The following is a 26,325-nucleotide window of genomic DNA, read 5'->3' as shown; positions in this document are numbered from 1 at the left end:
CTCTCGCTATGAGGACCAACATACCATTTTCCTTCTTTACGGGTTAGGTGGATTGGCCATGCTAAATTGCCCGTAGTGTCCTAATAAAAGTAAGGTTAAGGGGGGGTTGTTGGGTTACGGGTATAGGGTGGATACGTGGGTTTGAGTAGGGTGATCATGGCTCGGCACAACATTGAGGGCCGAAGGGCCTGTTCTGTGCTGTACTGTTCTATGTTCTATGACCTCCTGTACCTGCATGCTAGCTTTCAGCAATTGGGGTACAAGAACACCCTGGTCTCATTGTACGTGCCCCTCTCTCAATCTATAGCTATTCAGATTATAATATGCCTTCCTGTTTTTGCTACCAAAGTGGATAACCTTGCGTGTATCCACATTATACTGCATCTGCCATGCATTTGGCCACTCACTCAATTTGTCCAAATCACACTGAAGCATCTCTGCATCCTCCTCACAGCTCACCCTCCCACCCAACTTTATGTCATCTGCACATCTGTAGCTATTACATTTAGTTCCCTCATCTAAATCATGAAAATACATTGTGAATAGCTGGGGCCTAGCATGGAGTACCAAAGCACTCTGCCACCACACTCCCCAGTGTCATATAGCTTTCTGCAGACGAGTAAGAGGTTTGAGACTGATAAGACTTTGAAAAGCAAAGTTCTTATCCAAGTTCCACTCTTTTAATATTTATTTATCTTATAACAATAATAGAACTGGCTTCCCATATCCAATAGGTGAATATTAAGTCCAATTGGAAAAATATTTTTTGAAATACTCTTTTCAGCTGTCTCTTTCCTTTCAAGTACCAGATGTTTTGATTCAACAAGGAGCTGGAGTTTGGAAATATTTGTGCTACTGACCTGCAGCCTATTAATTCCCTGCTTCTAAAAATGCCATTTACAAGGACAATGTCCCAGTAGTGTCTGTTTCTGAATGAACAGAAGAGCGTTTGAAGCTGCTTTGTGGTCTGATCACCCTCCTGAACTGCTTTTGGCTCACGCATCCTATATCTTTCATAATTTTCAACAAATCCTGACGGAACTTCACCCCGAGGAATACATACAAGAATGGGTTCAGGCAAGAGTGCAGGAAGGCGATGCTCTGTGTGATCTGTGTGGCAAAGTCCACGTTCTTACGGGTTCTGCAGTCCGTTATTGTGATATTGATGGCATCCATGGCTTGCACTATCATGAAGCTGTTGTACGGTAATTGCGAGAGGACGAAGACACTCACCACCGTCCCTATCACCTTTATAGCTTTGTGCTTTTGAAAGCTTTTGGCTTGGAGCAGTTTCCAAGTGATCGTGGAGTAGCAGAACACCATGACAGCGAAAGGCACGAAGAAGCCGACGGACACCTGGACTGCGAACCCGGCGGCTTTCAACATCCCTGGATAGACTGTACGGCACCTCTTTTGGGCGTCATCTGTTGAACTGTAGCAAAAATCTGGTATAGACAGCAATACTGCGGTTACCCAAACAATCAGGGAGATCAGCTTGCTGTGAAGGAGTATTTTGTTTTTTGAGGCGCGTGCCTTTATTGCCTTAACGATGGCAATGTATCGGTCAATGCTGATGCAGGTCAGCAACAGCATGCAGCTGAAGAAGTTTATTTTGTAAAAGCCCTTGACCGTCTTGCACAGGTGGTCTCCGAATATCCAGTCCAGTCTTGCGTCAATGGCCCAGAATGGCAGAGTGCACAGGAAGAGCAGGTCGGCAATGGCCAGGTTCAGGAGGTAAACGTCGGTCATGTTTCTCATTCTCTTGTAGAAAGCGTACAGCACCACCACCAACATGTTCCCCACAAAGCCCGACAGAAACACGATAATGTAGAAAGGTGGGACAAAGGACTGGACAAATTGCCTAACTTCTGATCTGCTGCACAATCCACTGGGCTCGTCGTCATAGTCGTAGGTGAAGCTGTAGTCAGTAACTGCGCTGAGCGAAATATTCCAGTCGCCATCATATCCATCCATGGCTGGGACCTCACCAGTTACCGGCTCCTGCAATTGAACAAACTATTGGTTAACCACAGTGACAGATCATACAAAATAGTTAGGCTCAAAGGCAGATTCATTAAAAGAAAATATGCGGCAAGATTTTCACAAAATGAATCATATTTAAGGTGGCTCTACAGGTCTTGATCAACAAGGGGCAGAATCAAATAATGTCCTGGGTCACTGTCCGTGTGGAGTTTGCACATGCTCCCCGTGTCTGCCTGGATCTCACCCCCATTACCCAAGGATGTGCTGGTTAGGTGGTTTGGCCACACTAAATTGCCCCTTAATTGAAAAAAAAAATTGGGTACTCTTAAAAAAAAATTTTAAATCATCAAATAATGTTCTTCTACTACCACACCAATGAACGAACAACTTAGATCTTGAAAAGATTACTGTTGAAGTTCAGGGTCGGATAGTTAAAGGATTAAGTTGTTAGCATCTAGAAATATCCATCATCTATTTTCTCTACTGAAAAATATCCTCTAGACGTCCGTGAGGTCCAACGTGGAGAAGAACTGAGCGTCCGAGAAAATAAATCACTCAGTCTTGATGTTACGTATCTTTGGGTCCGGAAGGGTAACAGAGCCAAGTTCCTGGTGAGCTTCTTCTGGACAGGAAGCAGAAAATATAAAAATCTATTTTGAAGTGGAGGACAATTCCAAGCCAGACAATTGAACTCCATGAGCCTAACATCAATGAACTGTAAAATAATGGAACTCATTTACAAATGGGAGGTAAAACTTAAAAGGGCCAGATTTTGTTGCCAAAGGTCTTCCTTGCAAGTTTTGGTTTTTAAATGTTTTACTTTTTTTGTGTGTAAGGACATCCAAGAAGAGACCTGAGTGGACATAACGTTGGGGTGACACGGTGGCACAGTGGTTAGCACTGCTGCTCCACAGTGCCAGGGACCCGGGTTCGAATCCAGCCTCGGGTGACTTGTCTGTGTGGAGTTTGCACGGTTCTCCCCGTGTCTGGGTGGGTTCTCTCCGGGTGCTCCGGTTTCCTCCCACAAGTCCCGAAAGACGTGCTTGTTAGGTGAGTTGGACATTTTGAATTCTCCCTCTGTGTACCCGAACAGGCGCTGGAATGTGGCAACTAGGGGATTTGCACAGTAACTTCACTGCATTGTTAACGTAAGCCTACGAGTGACACTAATAAAGATTATTATTAATAGCTTAAAGAATGAGACTTCACATTTTAAAGAGGCATTGATTTGTGATGAATATGCATTTGATGGCTAAATGGGTACTTTCAGCTGTGGTGACAAAACTTTGATTCATGCAAATACAAAAACCTGAACTGTTTAATGCATTTCAGCAATGAGGTTGAAAAGTTACTGTTTTCCATGTTTTCCATTAAGCTGATGGTAGAGCAGCACAATTGGGACGATTCTGGCTATTAACATTTAACCTGGCTTCTGCCTCTCACTTGAAATTCCTGTACCATTTCTCCCATACAGCGAGTATCACCCGATTCATCACCATTATTTCGACAGTAAAATCTAGGCTAATCAAAGAATGATTGGCCTGACTTTACAAGGGGAAAACCCTGCCCAGTGTAACTTCATTGAGGAACATTTAGAAAAAAGTTCTTTAATTAAATTGTCATTATTTCCGGGTAGAACATGAAAGGGGTAAGGCTAACAAATCTAGGAAACAGTACGTTGTCTCAATATGTTTAACGGGTGAATGGTACGCTGGCAACAAGCATAAAACTAGAGGCTGCTGCTTGACTGCCCAGTATACACCTGTTGTTACTGTCCATTGAAGCTGATGAGGACAAAAACCAAACCAGATGGACAACGAGTAACTTATCCACGCAAAAATGAAAACGGACCTCCAAAATATCAGACTCGGAGTCTGCAAGTTTCTTATCAACATTGTCTAAATATCAAAACCAGCTATAAGCTGGTCACACAACACCGAAACAGTTAGAGCAGTGGAGAAAGGGGAGACAGTTTAACAATTTAGAATGGTCTCATTTGTGAATGGTATGTTATTTATATTGTTACGATGCAGAGGTGAAGGGCACCATTCAACTAAGTACTTAGAGCACTTATAAAGAGAGACCATCCGACTGACTGTCCCTCTTCCATGGCTATGTTTGCAGCCAGGTATCCCTGGAGAGGGAGCATAAGGTATCCAATGGTACGCGTGAGGCCTTCTGCAACCATTGGGCACCACGGGGGCTGGAGTGCACCATTCGCCCCCAAAATGACTCTTCTACAATTGTATGCAGAAAGGATGCTTCACCCCAGGCGTGATTAAACTGACCAGAATGTATCTTTTATGTAAAAACAAACTTTAAATTAGAAACATTGACATCAAAGAAGAAGCTTTACAATTAGCAGTTAAATAATTCTTAACTAAAAGGAAATCTTTAAATGTATGCCCTACACCTTTACTATAAATATTGCAACCAAGCAAACCAATACAGTTCAAATGCCACTTATAACTAAAGTTAACAAAACATGGTTTACTTGCTGCCTACTTTATAGAGAATTTGGAGACAGACCCTTTCAGGAACAACCTGAAAATCCTTTTGTCATGTCAGACACATGGCAAAACTGCCAAAATTACAGACAGACCTGGCTTCTCCCAATAATTACACCACCTGTACCCACTAAAATGTCCCATGACCTGCTTAGCTAGGACTAAATACCATCCATCAAACTATCTACAACCCAGTGTACGCACTAGCTGTGTATCTTAAACCAGGGTTTTTAATAACATTACAACAACAAAATATAATATAACAATTCCCTATATTCATCGCAAGAAACATTTTTAAAGTTTAAAAAAAATGCAAGAGCCAGTCTGTGGAGAAGGACAGGGAGGTAATGGCTAAATTACTGAAGGAACAACTCAATGACTGCCCAATTTTAACTCCCAGCATACTGGGCACAGTCAGGCAGGATTGGTGAAGAGAGAGTTAAGCTTCAGATCAATGAACATAGATAGGATCAGGAGTAAGCAATTCAGCCCCTCAAACCTGCTGCACCATTCAATATGATCATGGCTGACATCTCAGCCTCATCCCCACCTTCCTGCCTGCACCCCATAACCCGTCATCCCACTACTAATTAAAAACTTACCTATCTCTTCCTTAAATTTGTTTGGTATTCTGGCTCCCACTGCACCCTGAGGTAGTGAATTTCACAAATTCACTCTCCTTTGAGTGAAGTAATTCCTCCGAATTTCTGTTATAAATCTACCACGCCTTAGCCTAAAGCTATGGCCTCTCATTCTAGAATGGCCAACAAGAGGAAACATCTGCTCTATGTCTACTCTTTCAATCCCCTTTAGCATCTTATGTACCTCAATTAGATTGCCTCTCATTCTTCTAAACTCCAGCGAGTATAGGCCTAAACGGCTTAATCTCACTTCACAAGCCAAGTCTTCCATCCCTGGAATCAATCTAGTGAACCTTCTCTGAACCACCTCTAATGCATTTGCATCCTCAAGTATGAGGACCAAAACTGTGTGCATACTCCAGGTACAGTCTCACCAATGCCCTACAGTTGTAACAGAACTTCCCTACTTTTATACTCTATTCCACTAGCAATCAATGTCCAAATTCCATTTGCCTTTCTTATTATTTGCTGCACTGGAATACTAACCTTCTGTGATCCATACATGAGGACACCCAGATCCCTCTGCACTGAATCATTTTAAAGTTTCTCTCCATTTAGACGACAAGTTGCCTTTTCATTTCTCCGACCAAAATGGATAATCTCACACTTTTATCCACATTAAATTCCGTCTGCCAAATTTTGGTCCACTCACCTCATCTATGCATATCCATTTATACATTTCTTATCTCCTCATTGCAACTTGCTCTCCCACCTATTTTAGTGCCATCTGCAAATTTAGCTGTTGTACATTCTATTCCTGCATCCGAGTCATTAATGTAGATTGTAAGTAGTTGGGGCCCGAGGATCGAACCCTGTGGCACACCACTAGTTACAGCTTGCCAACCAGATAAGGACCCATTTATTCCCGCTTTCTGTTGGTTAGCCAATCCTTGATCCAAGCTAATACATTACCCCCAAACCCATGGGATCTTTCCCTATGTATTAACCTTTGTGGCACCTTATCAAATGCCTTCCGGGAGTCCAGATATACAGCATCTGCAGGATCCCCATTATTTACTTTGCTTGTTACATCTTCGAATAACTCTAGCAAATTAGTCAAACATGGTTTGCCCTTCATAAAACCATGCTGACTTTGATGGATTTCATTTTCCAAATGTCCCGTTACTACTTCCTTAATGATGGATGTCAACAATTTCCCAATGACAGACATTAAATCAACTCATCTATAGTTTCCTACTTTCTGCCTTTCTCCCTTTTTGAACAGGGGCATTACATTAGCCTATTTTCCCAATCCACTGGAACTTTTCCACAATCCAGGGAATTTTGGAATATTATAACCAATGCCTTGACTGCCACTTCCTTTATGAACCTAAAATATAGGCCATTAGGCCCTGGGAACTTGTCTGTCTTTAATCCCAATAGTTTGTCAGTACTTTTTCCCGAGTAATAGAGATTGTTTAAGTTCCTCCTTTTGAACAACCACTGCATTGCTGTTGGAATGGTTCTAGTGTTTGCCACTGTGAAAACTGAGGCAAAATATTGATTTAGTGTCTCTGCCATTTTTGTTTCCCCCATTATTAACTCCCCAGTCTGATCCTCTAAGGAACTCTCTGTACTTTCTTTACTCTTTTGCCGCTAGCTCAATGTTCTCAGGTTAAAACTAATGAATTTAGTGCTAAATTTAAGATTAAGCTTTGACAAAATGTCATCCAGATTTGAAAACTTAGCTCCCGTCTCTCTCCACAGATGCTGTCAGACCTGCTGAGATTGTCCAGTATTTTCTGTTCTTGTTTAAGATTGATCTTCCCTGACACATAACATTTCTCAATGGTCACGCATTTTGAGAATTCGGGTGCAGAATTCAACATACCCTATTTGCGGTTTTCATAGCTTTCGGTCCATTACTTTGAAATGTGATTAATTTTTGGGAGGAAAACAACAGGCGGACAAAAATGATAGTGGGGCCAGAAGAGTTCCCATTAAAGCCACCCCGTGCCGCCGGGAAACATGTGGGCAAGTGGTGTGCTGCCGATGGGAACAGAGAATCTGGTTTCCATTAGCTTACAACAATAAATGGAATCCAATGTAATCATTTGCAACACACTAGACAAGAAGTAAAAATGGTCTCTGCTTTCAAGTATAATCCAACTATGATGGGCGTGGTTATTTTGGCTTTGATATTTTTCTATACTGTGTTATAGAGTTTCTGAATCACTTGCAATTCTGAATTGCATAAGCTTTTGCCAAGAATGTCCTTGAGAATTGTCACAATCCAGTGAATCACTTCAATGGCAGGTCACCGGGAGCCAAGTTTCTGTGTGTGTTTGGTATATTTACTGGGCCTCTCCATCAGTTATGGCAGCCAGTCCAAGGAAATTCACTCCCTTAATTATTGCCGAAAAGAGAGCCAGGTTGCCCAATTTTTAGTCTTTCGCTCTTTAGGACAAATGTGAGGAAATTTCAAACAGCCATGACAGTTTATACCTTAGGAGAAAACGCCCTTCAAAAAGAATGATTTGGCTTTGCACCGATGCCAATCTTGCAAAGATGTAAATCAGGTGTGAAGGTTTGATCTGATTCCATCAAAGTGAACATTATCTCCTGCAGGGAATCTCGTGTCTCTTGGGTGAATGGGCATTGATACTAAAGTAGTGCTACAGTGTAAATGCACCATGTAAAGAGCCCAGGTCCATAAATAACCATATAAAATGGCCGCAAAGTGTGACCTATCACCAGAACAAACACAATGAACCAACATTTTGCAATAACATTTTCTACCTGCTGTTTTGAAATATCATCAGTGCATTTTAGTCACGCCATATGCTTATCTGAAATGGTGGGTGCAGACCACTTTCATCTACATCATCACTAGGGTTAAATGCGAAAACACGTTTTTTTTTTGTACGCTGGTGCTGAGGTGGTTTTCAGTTAAACGTTGCATTTTTTTCATTCAAACCACTGTCATACAAAGATTTACTAGTCAGGTGCAGAGCTTGTGAGTACAGACCACAGGTTAGCCCACATCCTTAATGCTCTCAGTCATTTCAGATCACCGCATTGTACGTTGCATAACGTAAACAAGAAAACAAGCAGAGTACAACTGCAGCTGATTTTGCCCCAAATTCACTCTTCACCCCTGTTTACAAGACAAAAGTTGCAAAATAAAAATAACCCATCAGCTTATCGATCAAGGCCTGCCCCTTCAGGCAGATCTGAATTGAATCTGTCTTCATACCGGCCAAATACAGATGGCAGCATAATAAACACATTGCAATAGGGCTCAGATGTAGTAGAGACCCCAACGTTAGATGCCCTTTTTACATATCTCCAGTGCTGACATAATCTTCCCCGTGGACTCATTGGTTGCTCCAGCCCTGTCTCTTCAGGGATTGCAGTAGCATCCATGATCGTTGTTTGTCCTGCTGGACTTCCCACTCTCCCTGATGGTGAACTGCCGGAGATTATTTCAATGATATGGATCAACAATCTACTTGCTTTGGCGCCTGCTGCTCTGCAGTGGTTGAGCCTGTTGAGCATTGAGTCTCGGGTACCTATACCTTCATCTTCAAACTTAGCTAGTTCAGCTCCGTTCATGGTCTGCACTGTGGCCAACGTATCCCATCTTGTGTGTGCTGCTTTACGCTTGTCTGTGCATCACCCATTATTGCTCCTATTGCAAACTTTGCCCAACTCGTTTCCTATTTCCTGAGCTGTTCCCTCTGAACCAAAAGGCCCTCCTTTCTGACCATCTGCAACTTTGAAGAACGTGCGTTAGGTCTCCAAATCCAAATCATTGATGGAAATGTCCCAACACCAATCTCGGAGCTGAACAACTCTGCCACCTTCATCATGTCTTGCGTTTGCCATTATTAACTTGCACTTTAGCTTATTAGTATGGTAAGGTTATTATCCTGCTCTGTGCACTATTGTGGCATTGCTAATCAGTAGAAGAGCATGCTTTAACCCTGTGTTTTGTGCTGCCGTTTTGCTGTTCTACAATGTTAAAATGCTATCCATTGTGGTAATATTGCTCATCTTTTTCATATCGTCTTTTACTAACACCAGTTACCCGGAGAAGACAGAGTTGGTTTGTACAATCTACAGGGTGCACTGTAGAATTCAACAACCCTGAAGGAGAAAACCCAACATTACCTTTGTGTCACCAATCTTGATGCAATGATTCAATTAAGATATTGCCGAACTGAGGGCAGCACGGTGGCCTAGTGGTTAGCACAACTGCCTCACGGCGCTGAGGTCCCAGGTTCGATCCCGGCTCTGGGTCACTGTCCGTGTGGAGTTTGCACATTCTCCCCGTGTCTGCGTGGGTTTCACCCCCCACAACCCAAAAATGTGCAGAGTAGGTGGATTGGCCACACTAAATTGCCCCTTAATTGGAAAATATAATTGGGTAATCTAAATTTATTTTTAAAAAAAGATATTGCCGAACTCAATACTGGTGTGGATGGTGAAGGCCAGTATGGGTGGTTGGTCTTTCTCTTGTTTAAGATGGTTATTTGGTCTTTACATGGCATGTTACCTGAAACTTCTCAACTCGGGTCTGGATGTTGCGCAGGTCCTGCTGTAGGTTAGAATGGGCTGCTTTATTATTGGAAGAATCATGAATGGAGCTGAACATTGAAGTCAGCAGTTAATAGCTCCACTGCTGTCCCTTGCTGTGAGGAACTCATTTTGAGAGCAGCTTTTGGGTTATGCTTGGTCAAAACCTACCAGCAGCTGCTGTCACTTCTTCTCTGACATTTATCTTTTTATAGTATTTTTATTCCAAATTTTCAACATTTTTACATTTTATAATAACAAACCGACCCAACACATTAAAACCCCCCCACCCACCCATACCTCCCCCTCCCCCCACCCCTCCTTCAACAGTCAACGGTAACCAACTCTCCAAAACTCAGAATGAACAAACCCCAACTTTTGTAGAACCCATCACTTGCCCCCTTAGAGCAAATTTCACCTCTGGGGCTAAGAACTCCAGTAGATCCCCCCCCCCCCCCCCCCCACTACGCCAAAGCACAGGGTGGAGAAGCTGACCTCCACCCACCAGAACCTGCCTGTGAGGAATCACTGAGGTGAAGGCTAAAACACACGTCATTTTAACATTGTGTCCTTAGATAGCCAACTTGGTTCACTCCATGTGACATTAAAGACCAGTTGAGAGCTGAATACTGCCAACTTCGGCAGGTCCAACATCCCGAATATAGCTTCCAGGGGACTGGGCTCCACATCCACATGCAAACCCCCCGAAATGGTGCTAAAAACCGCCCTCCAAAACCTTTCCAGCTTCGGGCAGGACCAAAACAGATGAACATGGTTCGCAGGACCCCTCCCACATCGCTCATAGACACCCTCCACCCCCTTAAATAGCCGGCTCAGCCTTTACTTTGACAGGTGCGCTCTGTACACCATCTTCAGCTGTACCAGCTCCAGCCTCACACACAAAGTCAAGGCATTCACCCTCCACAGCACCTCACACAATCCTTCCTCCAGCGCCGTCCCAGCTCTCCCCCCACCCCAGCTCTCCCCCCCCCCCCCCCCCCAGCTCCCCCCCCCCCCCAGCTCTCCCCCCCCCCCCCCCCCCCCCAGCTCCCCCCCCCCGGCTGGGTCACTGTCTGTGCGGAGTCTGCACGTCCTCCCCGTGTGCGCGTGGGTTTCCTCCGGGTGCTCCGGTTTCCTCCCACAGTCCAAAGATGTGCGGGTTAGGTGGATTGGCCATGCTAAATTGCCCGTAGTGTCCTAATAGTAAGGTTGGGGGGGGGGGGGGGGAAGTTGTTGGGTTACGGGTATAGGGCGGATACGTGGGTTCGAGTAGGGTGACCATTGCTCGGCACAACATCGAGGGCCGAAGGGCCTGTTCTGAGCTGTACTGTTCTATGTTCTATGTTCTAATCCTCAACTCCACTTTCCCACCTGATCCCCATCACCCTTGATTCCCTTAATGATTAAAAATCTGTCTCTCTCAGCCTTGAACATACTTAGCGACCTGTCCTCTACAGCTCCCTGCAGTAAAGAATTCCACAGACTCACTACCCTCTGATGAAGAGATTCCTTCTCACCTCTGTCTTAAATGGGTGACCCCTTCCTCTGAGATCATGCCCTCTGGTCCTCGATTCTCCCACAAGGGGAAACGATCGCTCAGCACCTACCCTGTCAAGCCCACTAGTCCTGTATATGTACCTCATAAGACCTGAATTTGCATAGATAACTAAATGTGCTGCGTGAGTCAGGCTTAGTCACCCATTGCAAGGCAATAAAGCGGAAACAGGGTGGCAAGTCCACCACATCTAATTAATTTCTGTCTCTCATGGGCGGCGGTAGACAAAATCTTGCCCCTCTTAGCTTCGCAATTTCCAAAAATGAGTTGTTCCTTTGGGCTTTAAACATGCCCCGTGTGTGTGTGTATCTACTTGTTGTGGGTCTTTGCAGAAAGGCAGAGGTTCTGTCTCAGTCATTAAATGGTTTCAAGAAGGAGATGGATATATATCTGATTTTTAAAAATAGATTAAAGGGATATGGGGAACAGGTGGGGAGGTTGATTTGAGACCAGGAAGAGATCAGCCATGATCTGATTGAATGGAGGAGCAGTCTCAAAGGGCTGAATGGCCTACTTCTGCTCCTGATACCTATGTTTCCATGCCAGTTGTGTTTCTGAAACCTCCGTCCACACCATGAGAATTTTGGTGGCTGCGTTTCAACTTTCAAATCTGCCAGTCGGCCACTTCAAAGTGAAACAGAACATGAAGGCTCCTTGTAACTGCTGTGAAGCCCAGGAGAATTTGAGGTGGGGGTCCCATTGAGCTATGGAGCTGCGCACACTAAGCTAGTCTTCTGACGCAGCTCACCAGTGAGAGGGAGCCAGTCCACAGTGGGAATATGTTCCTGCTGCCCCTAGCCCCACAATAAAATCATAGAGATCTACAGCACAGAGGGTCTTCAGCCCTCAATGAAACATTTCTTTGGGCCATTGTTTCTGAGCAGCTATCGGAAGCCCTTTTTAAAGACTGCTGGTTAGACCACTTGACGGCACTCCAGTGGAAGCACGTGCATACCGCGTACATATTTGTACCTCAAAATCACCACCTATGCTGAAAGACTTTAATTTGTATTCCAAAAGTGGCCTGCCCGTTTAAAATAGGCAGGCGCTCCAACCATCCTCCTAACCACCTTGTCCAAGGTGGCAGTGGTCAGACACCAATGTAAAGAGGGTCGTAAGTGATCCAGCACTATCATCAAAGCTGCTGCTGCCTCATTTACACAGGACGGTGGGAGTTAAAATCCGCTGCAAAGGATCTCAGCACAGATTTCCTGACACAATATGTTGACAGGCCAACAAGAGGCGAGGCCACATTGGATTTGGTTTTGGGTAATGAACCAGGCCAGGTGTTAGATCTGGAGGTAGGTGAGCACTTTGGAAACAGTGACCACAATTTGGTGACCTTTACGTTAGTGATGGAAAGGGATAAGTATACCACGCAGGGCAAGAGTTATAGCTGGGGGAAGGGCAATTATGATGCCATTAGACATGACTTAGGATGTGTTGGTTGGAGAAGTAGGCTGCAAGGGTTGGGCACACTGGATATGTGGAGCTTGTTCAAGGAACAGCTATTGCATGTTCTTGATAAGTACGTACCAGTCAGGCAGGGAGGAAGGGGTCGAGCGAGGGAACCGTGGTTTACCAAAGAAGTGGAATCTCTTGTTAAGAGGAAGAAGGAGGCCTATGTGAAGATGAGGCGTGAAGTTTCAGTTGGGGTGCTTGATAGTTACAAGGAAGCGAGGAAGGATCTAAAGAGAGAGCTGAGACAAGCAAGGAGGGGACATGAGAAGTCTTTGGCAGGTAGGATCAAGGAAAACCCAAAAGCTTTCTATAGGTATGTCAGGAATAAAAGAATGACTAGGGTAAGAGTAGGGCCAGTCAAGGACAGTGGTGGGAAGTTGTGTGTGGAGGCTGAGGAGATAAGCGAGATACTAAATGAATACTTTTCGTCAGTATTCACTCAAGAAAAAGATAATATTGTAGAGGAGAATGCTGAGACCCAGGCTATTAGAATAGATGGCATTGAGGTGCGTAGGGAAGAAGTGTTGGCAATTCTGGACAAGGTGAAAATAGATAAGTCCCCGGGGCCGGATGGGATTTATCCTAGGATTCTCTGGGAAGCCAGGGAAGAGATTGCTGAGCCTTTGGCTTTGATTTTTAGGTCATCGTTGGCTACAGGAATAGTGCCAGAGGACTGGAGGATAGCAAATGTGGTCCCTTTGTTCAAGAAGGGGAGTAGAGATAACCCCGGTAACTATAGGCCGGTGAGCCTAACGTCTGTGGTGGGTAAAGTCTTGGAGAGGATTATAAAAGATACGATTTATAATCACCTAGATAGGAATAATATGATTAGGGACAGTCAGCATGGTTTTGTGAAGGGTAGGTCATGCCTCACAAACCTTATCGAGTTCTTTGAGAAGGTGACTGAACAGGTTGACGAGGGTAGAGCAGTTGATGTGGTGTATATGGATTTCAGTAAAGCGTTTGATAAGGTTCCCCACGGTCGGCTATTGCAGAAAATACGGAGGCTGGGGATTGAGGGTGATTTAGAGATGTGGATCAGAAATTGGCTAGTTGAAAGAAGACAGAGAGTGGTAGTTGATGGGAAATGTTCAGAATGCAGTTCAGTTACGAGTGGCGTACCACAAGGATCTGTTCTGGGGCAGTTGCTGTTTGTCATTTTTATAAATGACCTAGAGGAGGGCGCGGAAGGATGGGTGAGTAAATTTGCTGATGACACTAAAGTCGGTGGAGTTGTAGACAGTGCGGAAGGATGTTGCAGGTTACAGAGGGACATAGATAAGCTGCAGAGCTGGGCTGAGAGGTGGCAAATGGAGTTTAATGTGGAGAAGTGTGAGGTGATTCACTTTGGAAAGAATAACAGAAATGCGGAATATTTGGCTAATGGTAAAATTCTTGGTAGTGTGGATGAGCAGAGGGATCTCGGTGTCCATGTACATAGATCCCTGAAAGTTGCCACCCAGGTTGATAGGGTTGTGAAGAAGGCCTATGGTGTGTTGGCCTTTATTGGTAGAGGGATTGAGTTCCGGAGCCATGAGGTCATGTTGCAGTTGTACAAAACTCTAGTACGGCCGCATTTGGAGTATTGCGTACAGTTCTGGTCGCCTCATTATAGGAAGGACGTGGAAGCTTTGGAACGGGTGCAGAGGAGATTTACCAGGATGTTGCCTGGTGTGGAGGGAAAATCTTATGAGGAAAGGCTGATGGACTTGAGGTTGTTTTCGTTAGAGAGAAGAAGGTTAAGAGGTGACTTAATAGAGGCATACAAAATGATCAGAGGGTTAGATAGGGTGGACAGCGAGAGACTTCTCCCGCGGATGGAGGTGGCTAGCACGAGGGGACATAGCCTTAAATTGAGGGGTAATAGATATAGGACAGAGGTCAGAGGTGGGTTTTTTACGCAAAGAGTGGTGAGGCCGTGGAATGCCCTACCTGCAACAGTAGTGAACTCGCCAACATTGGGGGCATTTAAAAGTTTATTGGATAAGCATATGGATGGTAAGGGCATAGTGTAGGTTAGATGGCCTTTAGATTTTTTCCATGTCGGTGCAACATCGAGGGCCGAAGGGCCTGTACTGCGCTGTATCGTTCTATGTTCTATGTTCTAGATATTCAGTCAGTCCCCTGGGATTAAAAAGGCAATGGGAACATGGGTCTGTGGGGAAATTCTTTAGTTTTTTTTTAATTTAGAGTACCCAATTATTTTTTCCGATTAAGGGGCAATTTAACGTGGCCAATCCACCTAACCTGCACATCTTTGGGTTGTGGGGGTGAAACCCACGCAGACACGGGGAGAATGTGTAAACTCCTCACAGACAGTGACCCAGGGCCGGGATTCGAACCCAGGTCCTCAGCGCCGTAGGCAGAAATTCCTTTAGTTAAGGGTGGCCCCTCTAGTTAGAGATCTCTACGGGTGGTTCCTTCAGTTAGGGGTCCTGGGGGGTTCTCCCTATTCATGGGTCCCATTGGGGGACCTCCCTATTAAGAGGGTCCCTTGGAGGGCTCTCTGTACTAAGGGGGTGCCGGGGGCTCCCTAGTCCAGGAATCACGGGGAGGGGTGGATCGTGTCACCCCCCCGTATTTGGGGGAAGGGGAGACACCCAGGCAATCCGGGGGTGGGGGGGCTGCTTTGCGGTGTGGGGAGGGGCCGATTTGGAGTGTAGGGGGACATGTGGCCGGCCGTGGGGCTGTCTGCTCGAAATGGCGGCCTGATAGCATATATCCTTCGGGAATTCCTTATATTCTTCGCCATGGCAAAGGATATAGAATTTCTTCCCGATTTGCCCTGCCAGGGAGAACATAAGTCAGTAGCAATCCTCCTCCGGCGGGAGAACAAGTCTCCCAAATGGAGAATCTCGCCCATTATGTTGTTACAATCCCTTAATAATTTCTAACTTCCCCTTTCATTCCTTCAGTAATAATCTAGTTAACAAGTAAATTGGAAACAATCTTCAACTTTTACCCTCTCAAATCTTGCTTAATTTTGAAATTACGTTTTCTCTTACCTTTGCTCTTCTGGTCAATAGGTCAGCAATTTTTTGAGCTTTCGTAACTATAGCCTCCGTAACTATTCAATAAAAGGCAAGTCTTATGTGTAAATACACTATGGAAAATTCGATATGATTCAGCTAATTTGAGATTAAACTGATTCAGTAGGTGGAGCATAAACCTGAAAATCACAAACGGTTAAGGTTTCATCATTCGACTTTCTGGAGGTGTGCAATGTCAGGATTGAAGTTTTGGGGTTTGAATTTGAACGTTTGCCTCAAGTTAGGGGGCAGCCCCCAAGGTCAACCCCAGGGACACCTCCCAAACCTTCAATTGGCTCAATACTCAGTCTGCTTGGCTTGGTTTTCACAATTTATAATATGTCATGTAGTCATGACTGGACAGAAGGAGGTCATTCAGCTGACATCCAGTCCCCATGCCGAAAATAATAACACGATAGGGCTGCATTTTAGGTTCCCTTGCTGGAAGGTTTGAACCCTCCCAACTTCCCCCACCTTCCCCCACCTACCCAACTTGTCTGAAATGTTGTGGAGGGGGAGTACAGTGAAGGTGTCAGATGGCCCATCGAGGCCCTCAATGGTCACTTAAGGCTGTCATCGAACCCCCACCTGTATTTCACCCACGGCAGAGGGAGGCCCATGTCCTACAGGAAGGTCAGGAATTTAGCTGCACAGGTTGGTGTCGGGCAAAAGGTAATAATCTAGTTAACAAATAAATTGGAAACAATCTTCAACTTTTACCCTCTCATCAAATAGCTTTTTTGGTGGGCCCCCAGGTCCAATGGAGCAACCCCTCCCCAGGTTCGATTCCCACTTGGGTCACTGTGTGGAGTTTGCACGTTCTCTCCATGTCTGCGTGCGTCTCCTCCGGGTGCTCCGGTTCCCTCCCACAGCCCAAAGACGTACAGGTTAGGTGGATTGGCCATGCTAAATTGCCCTTAGTGTCCAAAAAGGTTAGGTGGGGTTACTGGGTTACAGGTATAGGGTGGAGGATGCTCTTTCCAAGGGCCGGTGCAGACTCGATGGGCCAAATGGCCTCCTGGGAATGGGATATTTCTGGAAGTTCACACTCCATAGGCTGGATTTTACATGGGCGACGGACTTCTGGCTAAAAGGTCGGGTAGGGCTAGAACACCCACTCCCTCCCCCGCCCATGATACCGACAGAGGCCCTGAAGTAATTGAACAGTGTTAATTGCTTCAAGGCGAGACTTTCACCCCTTTCGGAGAGGGAATCCTGCCTGTACGTGCTGCTGACCATTCAGGTTGGCTGGCAGGTCTGTAGTCCCAGCAGCGCTACCGGGAGATGTGGTCGCTCCTGGGACTGCAGGCCATCGCCGAGCTGACAGGCAAGTCAGGCATGACTTTCTTGGTTCCCCTCTTGGAAGCTGGTTTCGATGTTTGTTTCTTCTCGTCAGCCATCTTCAGTTTCACCCAGAAAAAAAATGCACTGTAAATTCTATGATCTAAACGTCAGAACCACCCCCCCACCAACCATAACCATCCTCCCTGTTCTCATGATCCCAGACACCCCCCCCCCCCCCCCCCCCCCACGCCACAACCCTCAACCCTGGACTTGCCTGTCAGCTCGGTCTCCTCAGCGTCGGCGATGGTCTGCAGTCCCAGGAGCGACCACATCTCCCGGTAGCGCTGCTGGGACTACAGACCTGCCAGACAACCTGAATGGTCAGCAGCACGTACAGGCAGGATTCCCTCTCCGAAAGGGGTGAAAGTCTCGCCCTGAAGCAATTAACGCTGTTCAATTACTTCAGGGCTTCTGTCGGTATCATGGGCGGGGGAGGGAGTGGGTGTTCTAGCCCCACCCGACCTTTTAGCCAGAAGTCCGTCGCCCATGTAAAATCCAGCCTATGGAGTGTGAACTTCCAGAAATATCCTATTTGGCCCAAGACCCAATCTCTTACTCACTCCTGAGTTGGGTAGATACAGAGGAACTATTTCCACTGCGGGGGGGGGGGGGGGGCAGGACTGATCAAAGGAGAACAACTGTAAAGCTGGTCAGCGGGTGAAGTCAGAATGCACTATTTCTCATGAAAGGGGGTGTGTAAATGTGGAATTCTCACCCCCAAAAAGCTGTTACGGCAATTGGGAACAATTGATAATCTCGAAACTGAGATTGGTAGGTTTTCTCACATATTCAGGCCACCTATCTTTTGTCCTCAAAATTGCTACCTTTTGTCGCAGTTTCTACATTCTCCCTCCTTTCTATTCTGACCAAGAGTCCATGATCTCTAAACGTTTTGTCTCCCGATAGGGACTGCGGAGTTCTTTTTCAGCGTCCTCTGTTCTTGTTTCAGGTTCCAACACCTACAATATTTGTTGGCTACGGCTATGGAACCAAGACAGGGTAGTTGAAGTTAAAATACAGATCAGCCACGGTTTGATCAAAGGGCACTATGGTTTTGAGGGGCTCCTATGGGGTAACTTATGACACAGATATCAAATTGCAAAACATTCTGCGTGCGGGTAAAATTTCAAAACTTCCATTTTTATCTCAAGTCCTCTGTGGAGCCCCCAATACAGTCATTCTAACCAGTGAAACAATCTATCACTGTTCAACCAGCAATAGCTTCATAACCTTGGAGACCTCACGTAATAATAATGTTTATTATTGTCACAAGTAGGCTTACATCAACACCACAATGAAGTTACTGTGAAAAGCTCCTAGTCACCACAATCAGGCGCCTGTTCGGGTATACTAGGAGAATTCTGAATGTCCAATTCACCTAACGACACGTCTTTTGGGACTTGTGGGAGGAAACTGGAGCACCCGGAGGAAACCCACGCAGACACGGGGAGAACATGCAGACTCCGCACTGACAGTGATCCAAGCGGGAATTGAACTGGAGACCCTGGCGCTGTGAAGCAATAGTGCTGGCCACTGTGCTACCCTGCCACCCAGGCTGCAGTGAACTAAACCCAACTTCGCTGGACTCTCCTCATAACTCAAACCCTTACCTCTAGGCAGATTAAATCTGTTCCACTCCTTTGACCATTAGTCTCATACCTTTTCCTTTGGAGTCTGCCAAGAAAAAGCCCCGATTCCTTGATGCAAAGCAGAAAGTATGTAGGTTTCCCGATGGTTTCTAGAACGTGAAAAGGCTATTCAGTGATTTTTCCCTTGTGAGGCTGTTGAGATATCTAAGAGGTTTCAATATGAGTGTTGGTCCCTGGCTTTTATGCTGATGACACGCAATCCCTCACAAATTAGCCACTTTCTCATCTAAAAAAGTGTCAGGTAGAGTGAGACCAGCCATCTCAAACATACATTATCATGTAGATTACAAAATCCACCTACTAAACCTTTCTTAGCTTTTCCAAAGTTTGGAAAAATGACTTGCCCAAGCAAATATTTTGGATTCCTCTTGCAAAAACAAAATTGCCGTCTCAACATAACCCTCGATCTAGTCTTTTGAACATATAGAACATAGAATATTACAGCGCAGTACAGGCCCTTCGGCCCTCGATGTTGCGCCGTCCTGTGAAACCTCTCTAAAGTCCCTCTACGCTATTCCCTTATCGTCCATATGCCTATCTAATGGCCATTTGAATGCGTTTAGTGTTGGCGAGTCCACTACTGCTGCAGGCAGGGCATTCCACGCCCTTACCACTCTCTGAGTAAAGAACCTACCTCTGACATCTGTCCTATATCTATCTCCCCTCAATTTAAAGCTATGTCCCCTCGTGCTAGACATCACCATCCGAGGAAAAAGGCTCTCACTGTCCACCCTATCTAATCCTCTGATCATCTTGTATGCCTCGATTAAGCCACCTCTTAACCTTCTTCTCTCTAACGAAAACAGCCTCAAGTCCTTCAGCCTTTCCTCATAAGATCTTCCCTCCATACCAGGCAACATCCTTGTAAATCTCCTCTGTACCCTTTCCAATGCTTCCACATCCTTAGGCAGAGGTTATTCATGAAGGCCCCGCCTTCTCAAACTCACCCCAGGCCTGAGGTGTGGTGACCCTCAGGTTAAATCACCACCAGTCAGCTCTCCCCCTCAAAGGGGAATGCAGCCGATGGTCATCTGGGACAATGGCGACTTTATTTACTGACCTCATATTTATGGCCCCTGACTTTGAACTCCCCCCTCCCCACTCCCAGTTGGAAGCACCTTCTCCATACCTATCCCATCAAAACCTTTTCATTGTACTAAAGTCCTCTATTCGGTTAACCCTTCTCTTTTCTGGAAATAAAAGAGCCACAGTGTGTTTGATGTTTTCTGACCGTTAATAACCTCCCAGTTCTTTGTGATTATGAATCCTTCGCATTATGAATGCTGAGGGAATCCTGTCCTGACATGTGAGATAGATCTGACTGAATTGTCCCCCATTTTAAATGTTATCCCAATACTTTCTGGGTTATTAATTTTGGGAGTGCCCTCTGGATATATTTTTAATTAGTCTAAGCTGGGTCAGAATGGTTAACACCATCCCTCAGCTCCGTGAGAATTCACAGGTTATTTTCGACACGCCTCATGCCTTCGCCCTACAACACCAAATAGGAGCAGGTGTCGGCCGTTCGGTCCCCTTGACAAGTCAATTAGGTCAAGGCTGGCTGATCTGTAACTTAACTCTAATCCACCCACCGTCACCCTTAATGCCCAGGGCCGACTACAGCAGCTTGACCTTGCCGGCTTTTGTGGGCTTCTCAAAGCTCCTATCCCAATTCACTGGCTCGCACAGGAATCTGGGAGGACAGCCTCACTGGTGTTACGATCGTTCTAAAATGACGCACTTGCTGACGGAAGATTGCAAACCAACTCTTTTGCAGTTGCAAGTTGACATGCGAGCCAGGTGTGTCCGCAGTGATTCAGGGCAATATTGGTGAGTGGCTATCTCATTAATATCGCAGATCTATCGGCGAGGGCTAAGATTTTGCCCAAAGTGCATCGAGCAGGGAATGCCCTGATTTGGTCAGGGTGCTCCAAGCCGCCAAACGGCAAGAACGTTATCAGTGCCCAGTTTTGCTCAGCTGTTCTTTTCTGGCTGTGCAAACTTCAGTCGTGACTCCAGATACATTTGAAAGACCCTAAAAGTGGCTGTTACCAACTTGTGCCCACCTGCACTTGCTGACAATGTGAAGGTAGGTAGGTAAGCAAGTTGTGAGGAAGGCACTAAAAGGCTGCAAAGGGATATGGACAGGTTACATAAGTGGGCAAAAAATTGACAGATGGAGTATGATTGCGGGAGGTCGCCCACTTTGGAAGGAAGAATAAAAAAGCAGAATATTATTAAAATGGGGGGGGGGGAGATTGCAGAATGCGGAGGTACAAAGGGCTCTGGTTGTTCTCATACACGAACCACTAAAAGGTAGCATACAAGTACGGAAAGTATAGGAAGGCAAGTAGAATGTTGGCCTTTTAATGGAAGGAAGATGGGAGTATAAAAGTAGGGAAGTCTATAAATTGTACAGGGCATTGGTGAAACTGCACGTGGAGTACTGCAAACGGTTTCAGTCTCCTGACTTAAGGAGGGATAGATTGCATTGGAGGCAGTCCAGAGGAGGTTCACTAGGTTGATTCCTGGGCTGAAGAGGTTGTCTGACGAGGAAATGCTGGGCAAGGTGAGGCCTGTACTCATTGGAGTTTAGAAGACTTTGAGGTGACCTTATTAAAACATATAAGATCCTGAGGGGGACCTGACAGCGTAGATGATGGAGACGATGTTTCCCCTCAATGGGAAAATCGAGAACTAGGGGGCACAATTAAAAAAAATTAGTGGTCTCTCTTTTAAGATGGATATGAGGAGGAATTAATTCTCTCAGAGGAGCATTAATCTTCAGAATTCCCAACCCTCAAGGACAGTGGGGGCTGGGTAATTGCATATATTCAAGGCTGAGTGAGGTAGATTTATCGTATATGAGGGTTATGGGGTTGCTGAGTCAGTCTGAGAGAAAATGATTGAAATATAACCACAAATAAAGCCAAGAATGGAATGAGAGACAATAGATAATAAATGTAATAATATATCATCATAAATAACTGGCGTTTGCCACTTTGCATTTCTCCATCGATGATTGAAGTGGTTCAGAAGTGATAGCACGCGCTACAAATTTATGTTTGGTCTCCTAAAAAGTTACGGGATAAGGTGCAGAATGGTTGACAAGCTGGCTGGGAAACAGAGAGCGGGGTAATTACTCAGGCTGGTGAAAGAAGAGCCCCCCACAGAGGTGGGTGCTGGGGTTGGATTCAGGAAATGGAAGGACAATTTCGAAATTTGAGGGTGAAACTAAATTGTGGGTACAGAAGTGGCCGGTGGGGGGGGGGGGGGGGATCCAACACTGAGAAAGACTACAACCAGACACCAGGAGACATCAGTAAACCTACAGAATGTATGTAAATGGCCAATAGATAAGGGTGACGTGGTGTGCTTTGGTAGGAGAGTAAGAGTCAGCCCCACCTTGGAAAAGAGATGGGTTGAAGCTAAGGAATATGGAAGTACAGATTCAAAAATAATTTAAAACAGCAAAGCAGGTTAACGAATTCATAAAATATGCAAAGTACTGGAGTTCCTTCCCAGGGGAATGTGATTTAAAAGCGGATACGTTATGCAAAGCTATTATAGAATGTTTGTTAGACGCCACTAATATGGGGGCACTGGCGAAGATGGGGATAAAAACATTGACAGGGATGATATCAGAACAGAGGGGTTAGATTATCAGGAATGGCTGATGAAGTAGAGTGGGAGGTAAACTCGCGAGGACCAGAAAGGCAGGCACCAAAACCTTTGATGTGGAGATGCCGGCGTTGGACTGGGGTGAGCACAGTAAGAAGTCTTACAACACCAGGTTAAAGTCCAACATGTTCGTTTCAAACATGAGCTTTCGGAGCACTGCTCCTTCCTCGGGTGACTGTGGAAGGAGCCGTGCTCCGAAAGCTCATGTTTGAATCAAACCTGTTGGACTTTAACCTGGTGTTGTAAGACTTCTTACTGGGACCAAAACCTTTGATCGACCGGCCTGCGTCTGAGCTTTACATTCAACATAAAAACAATCTCTATCCTGAACAAGCTCACACAACTTCCAAATCTTCCTCCACGGCCTCGCAGCCGGGAGAGTCCCCTGTGCCTCCTTCAAAATCCACATCAACTCTCAGTGAGCGCCTCCATCCAGCAGAAAAATTCTAAATAGTCCTCATGCCTCTCATTGCAGTGGCCACGAATGAAGAGCCCCAATGAGCTCTTGAAGCTGGTTCCCAGCCAGGAGTCCCCCCCCCCCCCCCCCCCCAGATGAAGTTATGTTTGTTTACAAGTATAATTTTATTTTACCCCCAAAAAAATCTCAAACAGATTAAGGCTGCACCCTGATCCACTGAACCTTCTGTTAGGCAGTGTGCAGACAGAGCCCTCTGTAATACTGTTAGATGCACCGAGTCAGCAAGCTCCTTGGAAAGAGATTGGCCCTCCTTCATAACAGATTGAGCATTCCCCATAAAGATCGCACATCAACCATTCCTCTTCTTCCCTGGAAGATCTGACAAATCCAGGTGCTTTTTCGCATCGAATCATGAAACATGTCCAGCACATTGCCCAATCCTGCACTTCCACACAATCTTCATGCCCTGCAACATCCCCTTCCACCAGCCACTTTCTCTTCAAAAGAATGTGTGGATTGTGCTTCGAGCCCAGTTTGTGACCGAGAATCGCACAGTCATACCATCCTCTCTGCATCAAGAAATGTTTGCCGTTAATGAGTAATTGTCTTCAGACAGTAGAAGCTAACAGTCGTTCCGCGGGAACTTCGAATTTTGCTGAAAAGACCTTTCACATTGACACTCAGCAAGACAGACACCAGAATGCCAAATTGCAAACAATCCCAACAATGCAATCAGCCTCTGTCCTGAGCAGCAATCCAGTTAAAATACTAACTCAGGACATCCCAGAATATTACTCGGATGATTAAAAAAAACAAACTCTCTGACATCTGGATCACAGGTTTAGTTAAGACAACTGACCAAACTCTCCGTTAACAAATTGCTGGCTACCTGCATGGAAGAAGCTGAGCAGCAGACCCCTCTGTGTGTGTGTGTGTGTGTGGCTGACGAGTTGAGTTTCCTGTGCCCTCCACACCAGCCTGTAGCGATCAAGCCCACTCACATGGGAACAGTCAAACTGCCCCCACTCTCACACTTCACCTCTGGCCGGCTGAATTCACCCCCTCGCCTCATGAGACGTCGCCGAAGTCACGGATCAGCAGCAGTAACGCTGGGGGCCTCTTGGTGCAGTTTATATGCGCAGAACTGACCACAATGTATCGAAGCCGCTCCCAACCACAAAAACAATTGCAGCTGACGTCTCTTTTGCTTAAGAATCTGCTTCACAATAATCGAGCTGAGCGGGGGGGTGGGCTCACCCTCGGGGGGGGGGCAATGCAACCTGAGAACACAGCGTAAGCTGACACACAGCTTCAAATCCAACTCCCAGTGCCCAAAGCTGCATTGTGACTTTAATTTAGAAAGTGCCACTGTTGCATTTCCTTGCAGCTCCTCAGTGGTGGGTTACCTTGTCCTCCTGCTGGAAGTATCGCAGGAATTTAGTGCTTCTTGATATGATTATGCCAGTGCTTGGAGGTCTGGTGGAGCAGTGGCTGTCATTCATGCTTCTTGGCCAGTAGCTCGGGGTTCAGGTCCGTCCCCAGGACCTGGTGGCCAAAGGAAGGTGCAGCCAAACAGGTTTGGTGTGGGCCCACAAACCATCCCAACGTGGCAGGATTGGACTGGAAAGAAAGATGTGTTTCCACCTGGAGTCCCTGAATGAACTGTGACACGCCGCACAACATGTCAACATCGCCCGAATTTCCTCACTCTGTTAGCTGTGCAAATGTTTGTTCACGATCAGGGCGCACGCCACTTTGTTTAAGTGGACAGATGTTTCCTGGGTTGATACAAAAGCAGTCAAGCAGCCCAACCTTGCCAATGAGAAAAGGGTAAATTTGGAGTTGGTGAGCTGAAAAGAGAAGCAGCTCCACTTGTTGATTGCAAGCTCCCCAATAACTTCTATTGAATCCAAGGGTGCCGCGCTGGCTGACAGCCATTACTAAAGTGTGAATCCCAAACACAACTACCCGCTGGATTCCAACCATATTACAATCATCCACTAATCTATTCAGAACATGGTGTCTGTTTAAATCCATATAGTGACAACCAGCAACTGCACCCAGGCAAGATGATGTTCGGGATTCCGGTTCCACAGCAGCTCAGGTACCACGGCAATCTGAGTGAAAACTGGCGTTGGTTCAGGCAGAGATTCAAGATCTAACTGGTAGCGTCCGACCTAGATGGCATGGCGGATGCAGAGAAAATAAAGCTTCTACTCACCATTGTGGGTAAAAAAAAGCAGCAGAAATCTTCAAGACCTTCGAATACTCAAAGGGACAAAACAAGAGCGACTTCCAGGCAGTCCTGGACAAATTCCAAGAATTCTGCGAGGAACATACAAGAAAAAGCAGTAAAAGAGGCGCCAGTACAGACCACGAGGCAAAGGTAGGCTTTCCATTGCAGAAAACGGCAGTTTGATTTGCAGCCATCTTGGAAAAGGTGCCGCACATGCGCAGTTGCACGAAGAGCGCACAGAGCGGGAAGGTCCGTTTGCACATGCACGAGAAACCGCGCATGCGCAATTGCGAAAAAGGCCCCAAGTAAAGGAACAGCGATCGGCGCATGCGCAATCGCTTCCTACGCTCTACGTCACAAGCTTTGTTACGTCAGAGGTCCCGGACCATGCCCACTTAAAGGGGAAATGTTCCAAAACAAAAAGAAACATTTTTTAAGCCGCAGAACAAGATTCTTTCACCTGGAAAGACAGCACAATGCATGATCTTTGACCAGTAGCTGAAAGTAACCTCTGCAGAACCCTGCAACAAGCAGTTTGCACTGCCCTAGAAGATGATATGGTCCTTGAAGACTACGACTCAGAAGTTGATTTCTTCTTTGGACATCGCGAGCGCAATGACAGCTCCGACACAGAAAGTGATGATATGGTCCTAGAAGACTACAACTCAGACGAAGATTTCATCATTGGATGTGGCAACCCCAGTACCAAATCCGAACCGCAACTAGAGGTGTTGTACATTGAAGACCCCGACGACGAGTTCTTCAGATTGGGGAATCCTCAGCCGAGCATATATGCCATCCCGACTCGTAAGTGCAGGATTATGCTGCGGCCTGACACCAAGAGACAGAGAGCGGTACAAGCCCACAGAGAGCGGCCTGCTGCCACACAGAGAGCGGCCTGCTGCCACACAGAGAGCGGCCTGCTGCCACACAGAGAGCGGCCTGCTGCCACACAGAGAGCGGCCTGCTGCCACACAGAGAGCGGCCTGCTGCCACACAGAGAGCGGCCTGCTGCCACACAGAGAGCGGCCTGCTGCCACACAGAGAGCGGCCTGCTGCCACACAGAGAGCGGCCTGCTGCCACACAGAGAGTGGTCCACGCACCACGCTGAATCCCCGACTCCACACAGAGAATGGTCCACGCACCGCTAAGGGTCCCCGACTCCACACAGAAGACGATGAAAGACTCCACAATGAGACAACTGCACGTCTCCACACAAAAAGGGACTCCAGTGACACAAGCCTCCACAGCGAGCTCGTGGACAGACTCCACGATAGAAGCAATGCAAGACTCCAGAGCGCA

The 26,325-nt window shown here is 46.2% G+C and overlaps 1 protein-coding gene across 2 annotated transcripts; it reads right to left on the bottom strand.

Annotated features, from left to right (window-relative positions):
- Positions 1-334: 334 nt before the first annotated feature.
- LOC119965817 (C-C chemokine receptor type 9-like) lies at positions 335-24,288 on the bottom strand. Of its 2 annotated transcripts, none has more exons than XM_038796685.1 (2): positions 24,193-24,288; positions 335-2,001 (listed from the first exon to the last, which is right to left on the bottom strand). In XM_038796685.1, exons 1-2 carry the CDS (start codon positions 24,286-24,288, stop codon positions 898-900), a joined length of 1,200 nt encoding a protein of 399 aa, XP_038652613.1. In that variant the 3' UTR covers positions 335-897. The 2 variants fall into 2 exon arrangements, with proteins under 2 accessions (XP_038652613.1, XP_038652614.1); XM_038796686.1 differs by lacking the exon at positions 24,193-24,288 and adding an exon at positions 23,676-23,820.
- Positions 24,289-26,325: the final 2,037 nt, after the last annotated feature.

Source organism: Scyliorhinus canicula, chromosome 5, assembly GCF_902713615.1.
Source record: "Scyliorhinus canicula chromosome 5, sScyCan1.1, whole genome shotgun sequence".
Classification (NCBI taxonomy): domain Eukaryota; kingdom Metazoa; phylum Chordata; class Chondrichthyes; order Carcharhiniformes; family Scyliorhinidae; genus Scyliorhinus; species Scyliorhinus canicula.
The sequence above is the reverse complement of the archived record's forward strand: the minus strand, read 5'-3'. Positions and strand labels throughout refer to the sequence as shown.

Coding starts and splice junctions, on each gene's coding strand:
- LOC119965817 (XM_038796685.1), bottom strand. CDS start 24,288: ATGAATGACAGCCACTGCTCCACCAGACCTCCAAGCACTGGCATAATC. Junction 2,002..24,192: donor ACTTCCAGCAGGAGGACAAG/GTAACCCACCAC, acceptor GTTCAATTGCAG/GAGCCGGTAACTGGTGAGGT.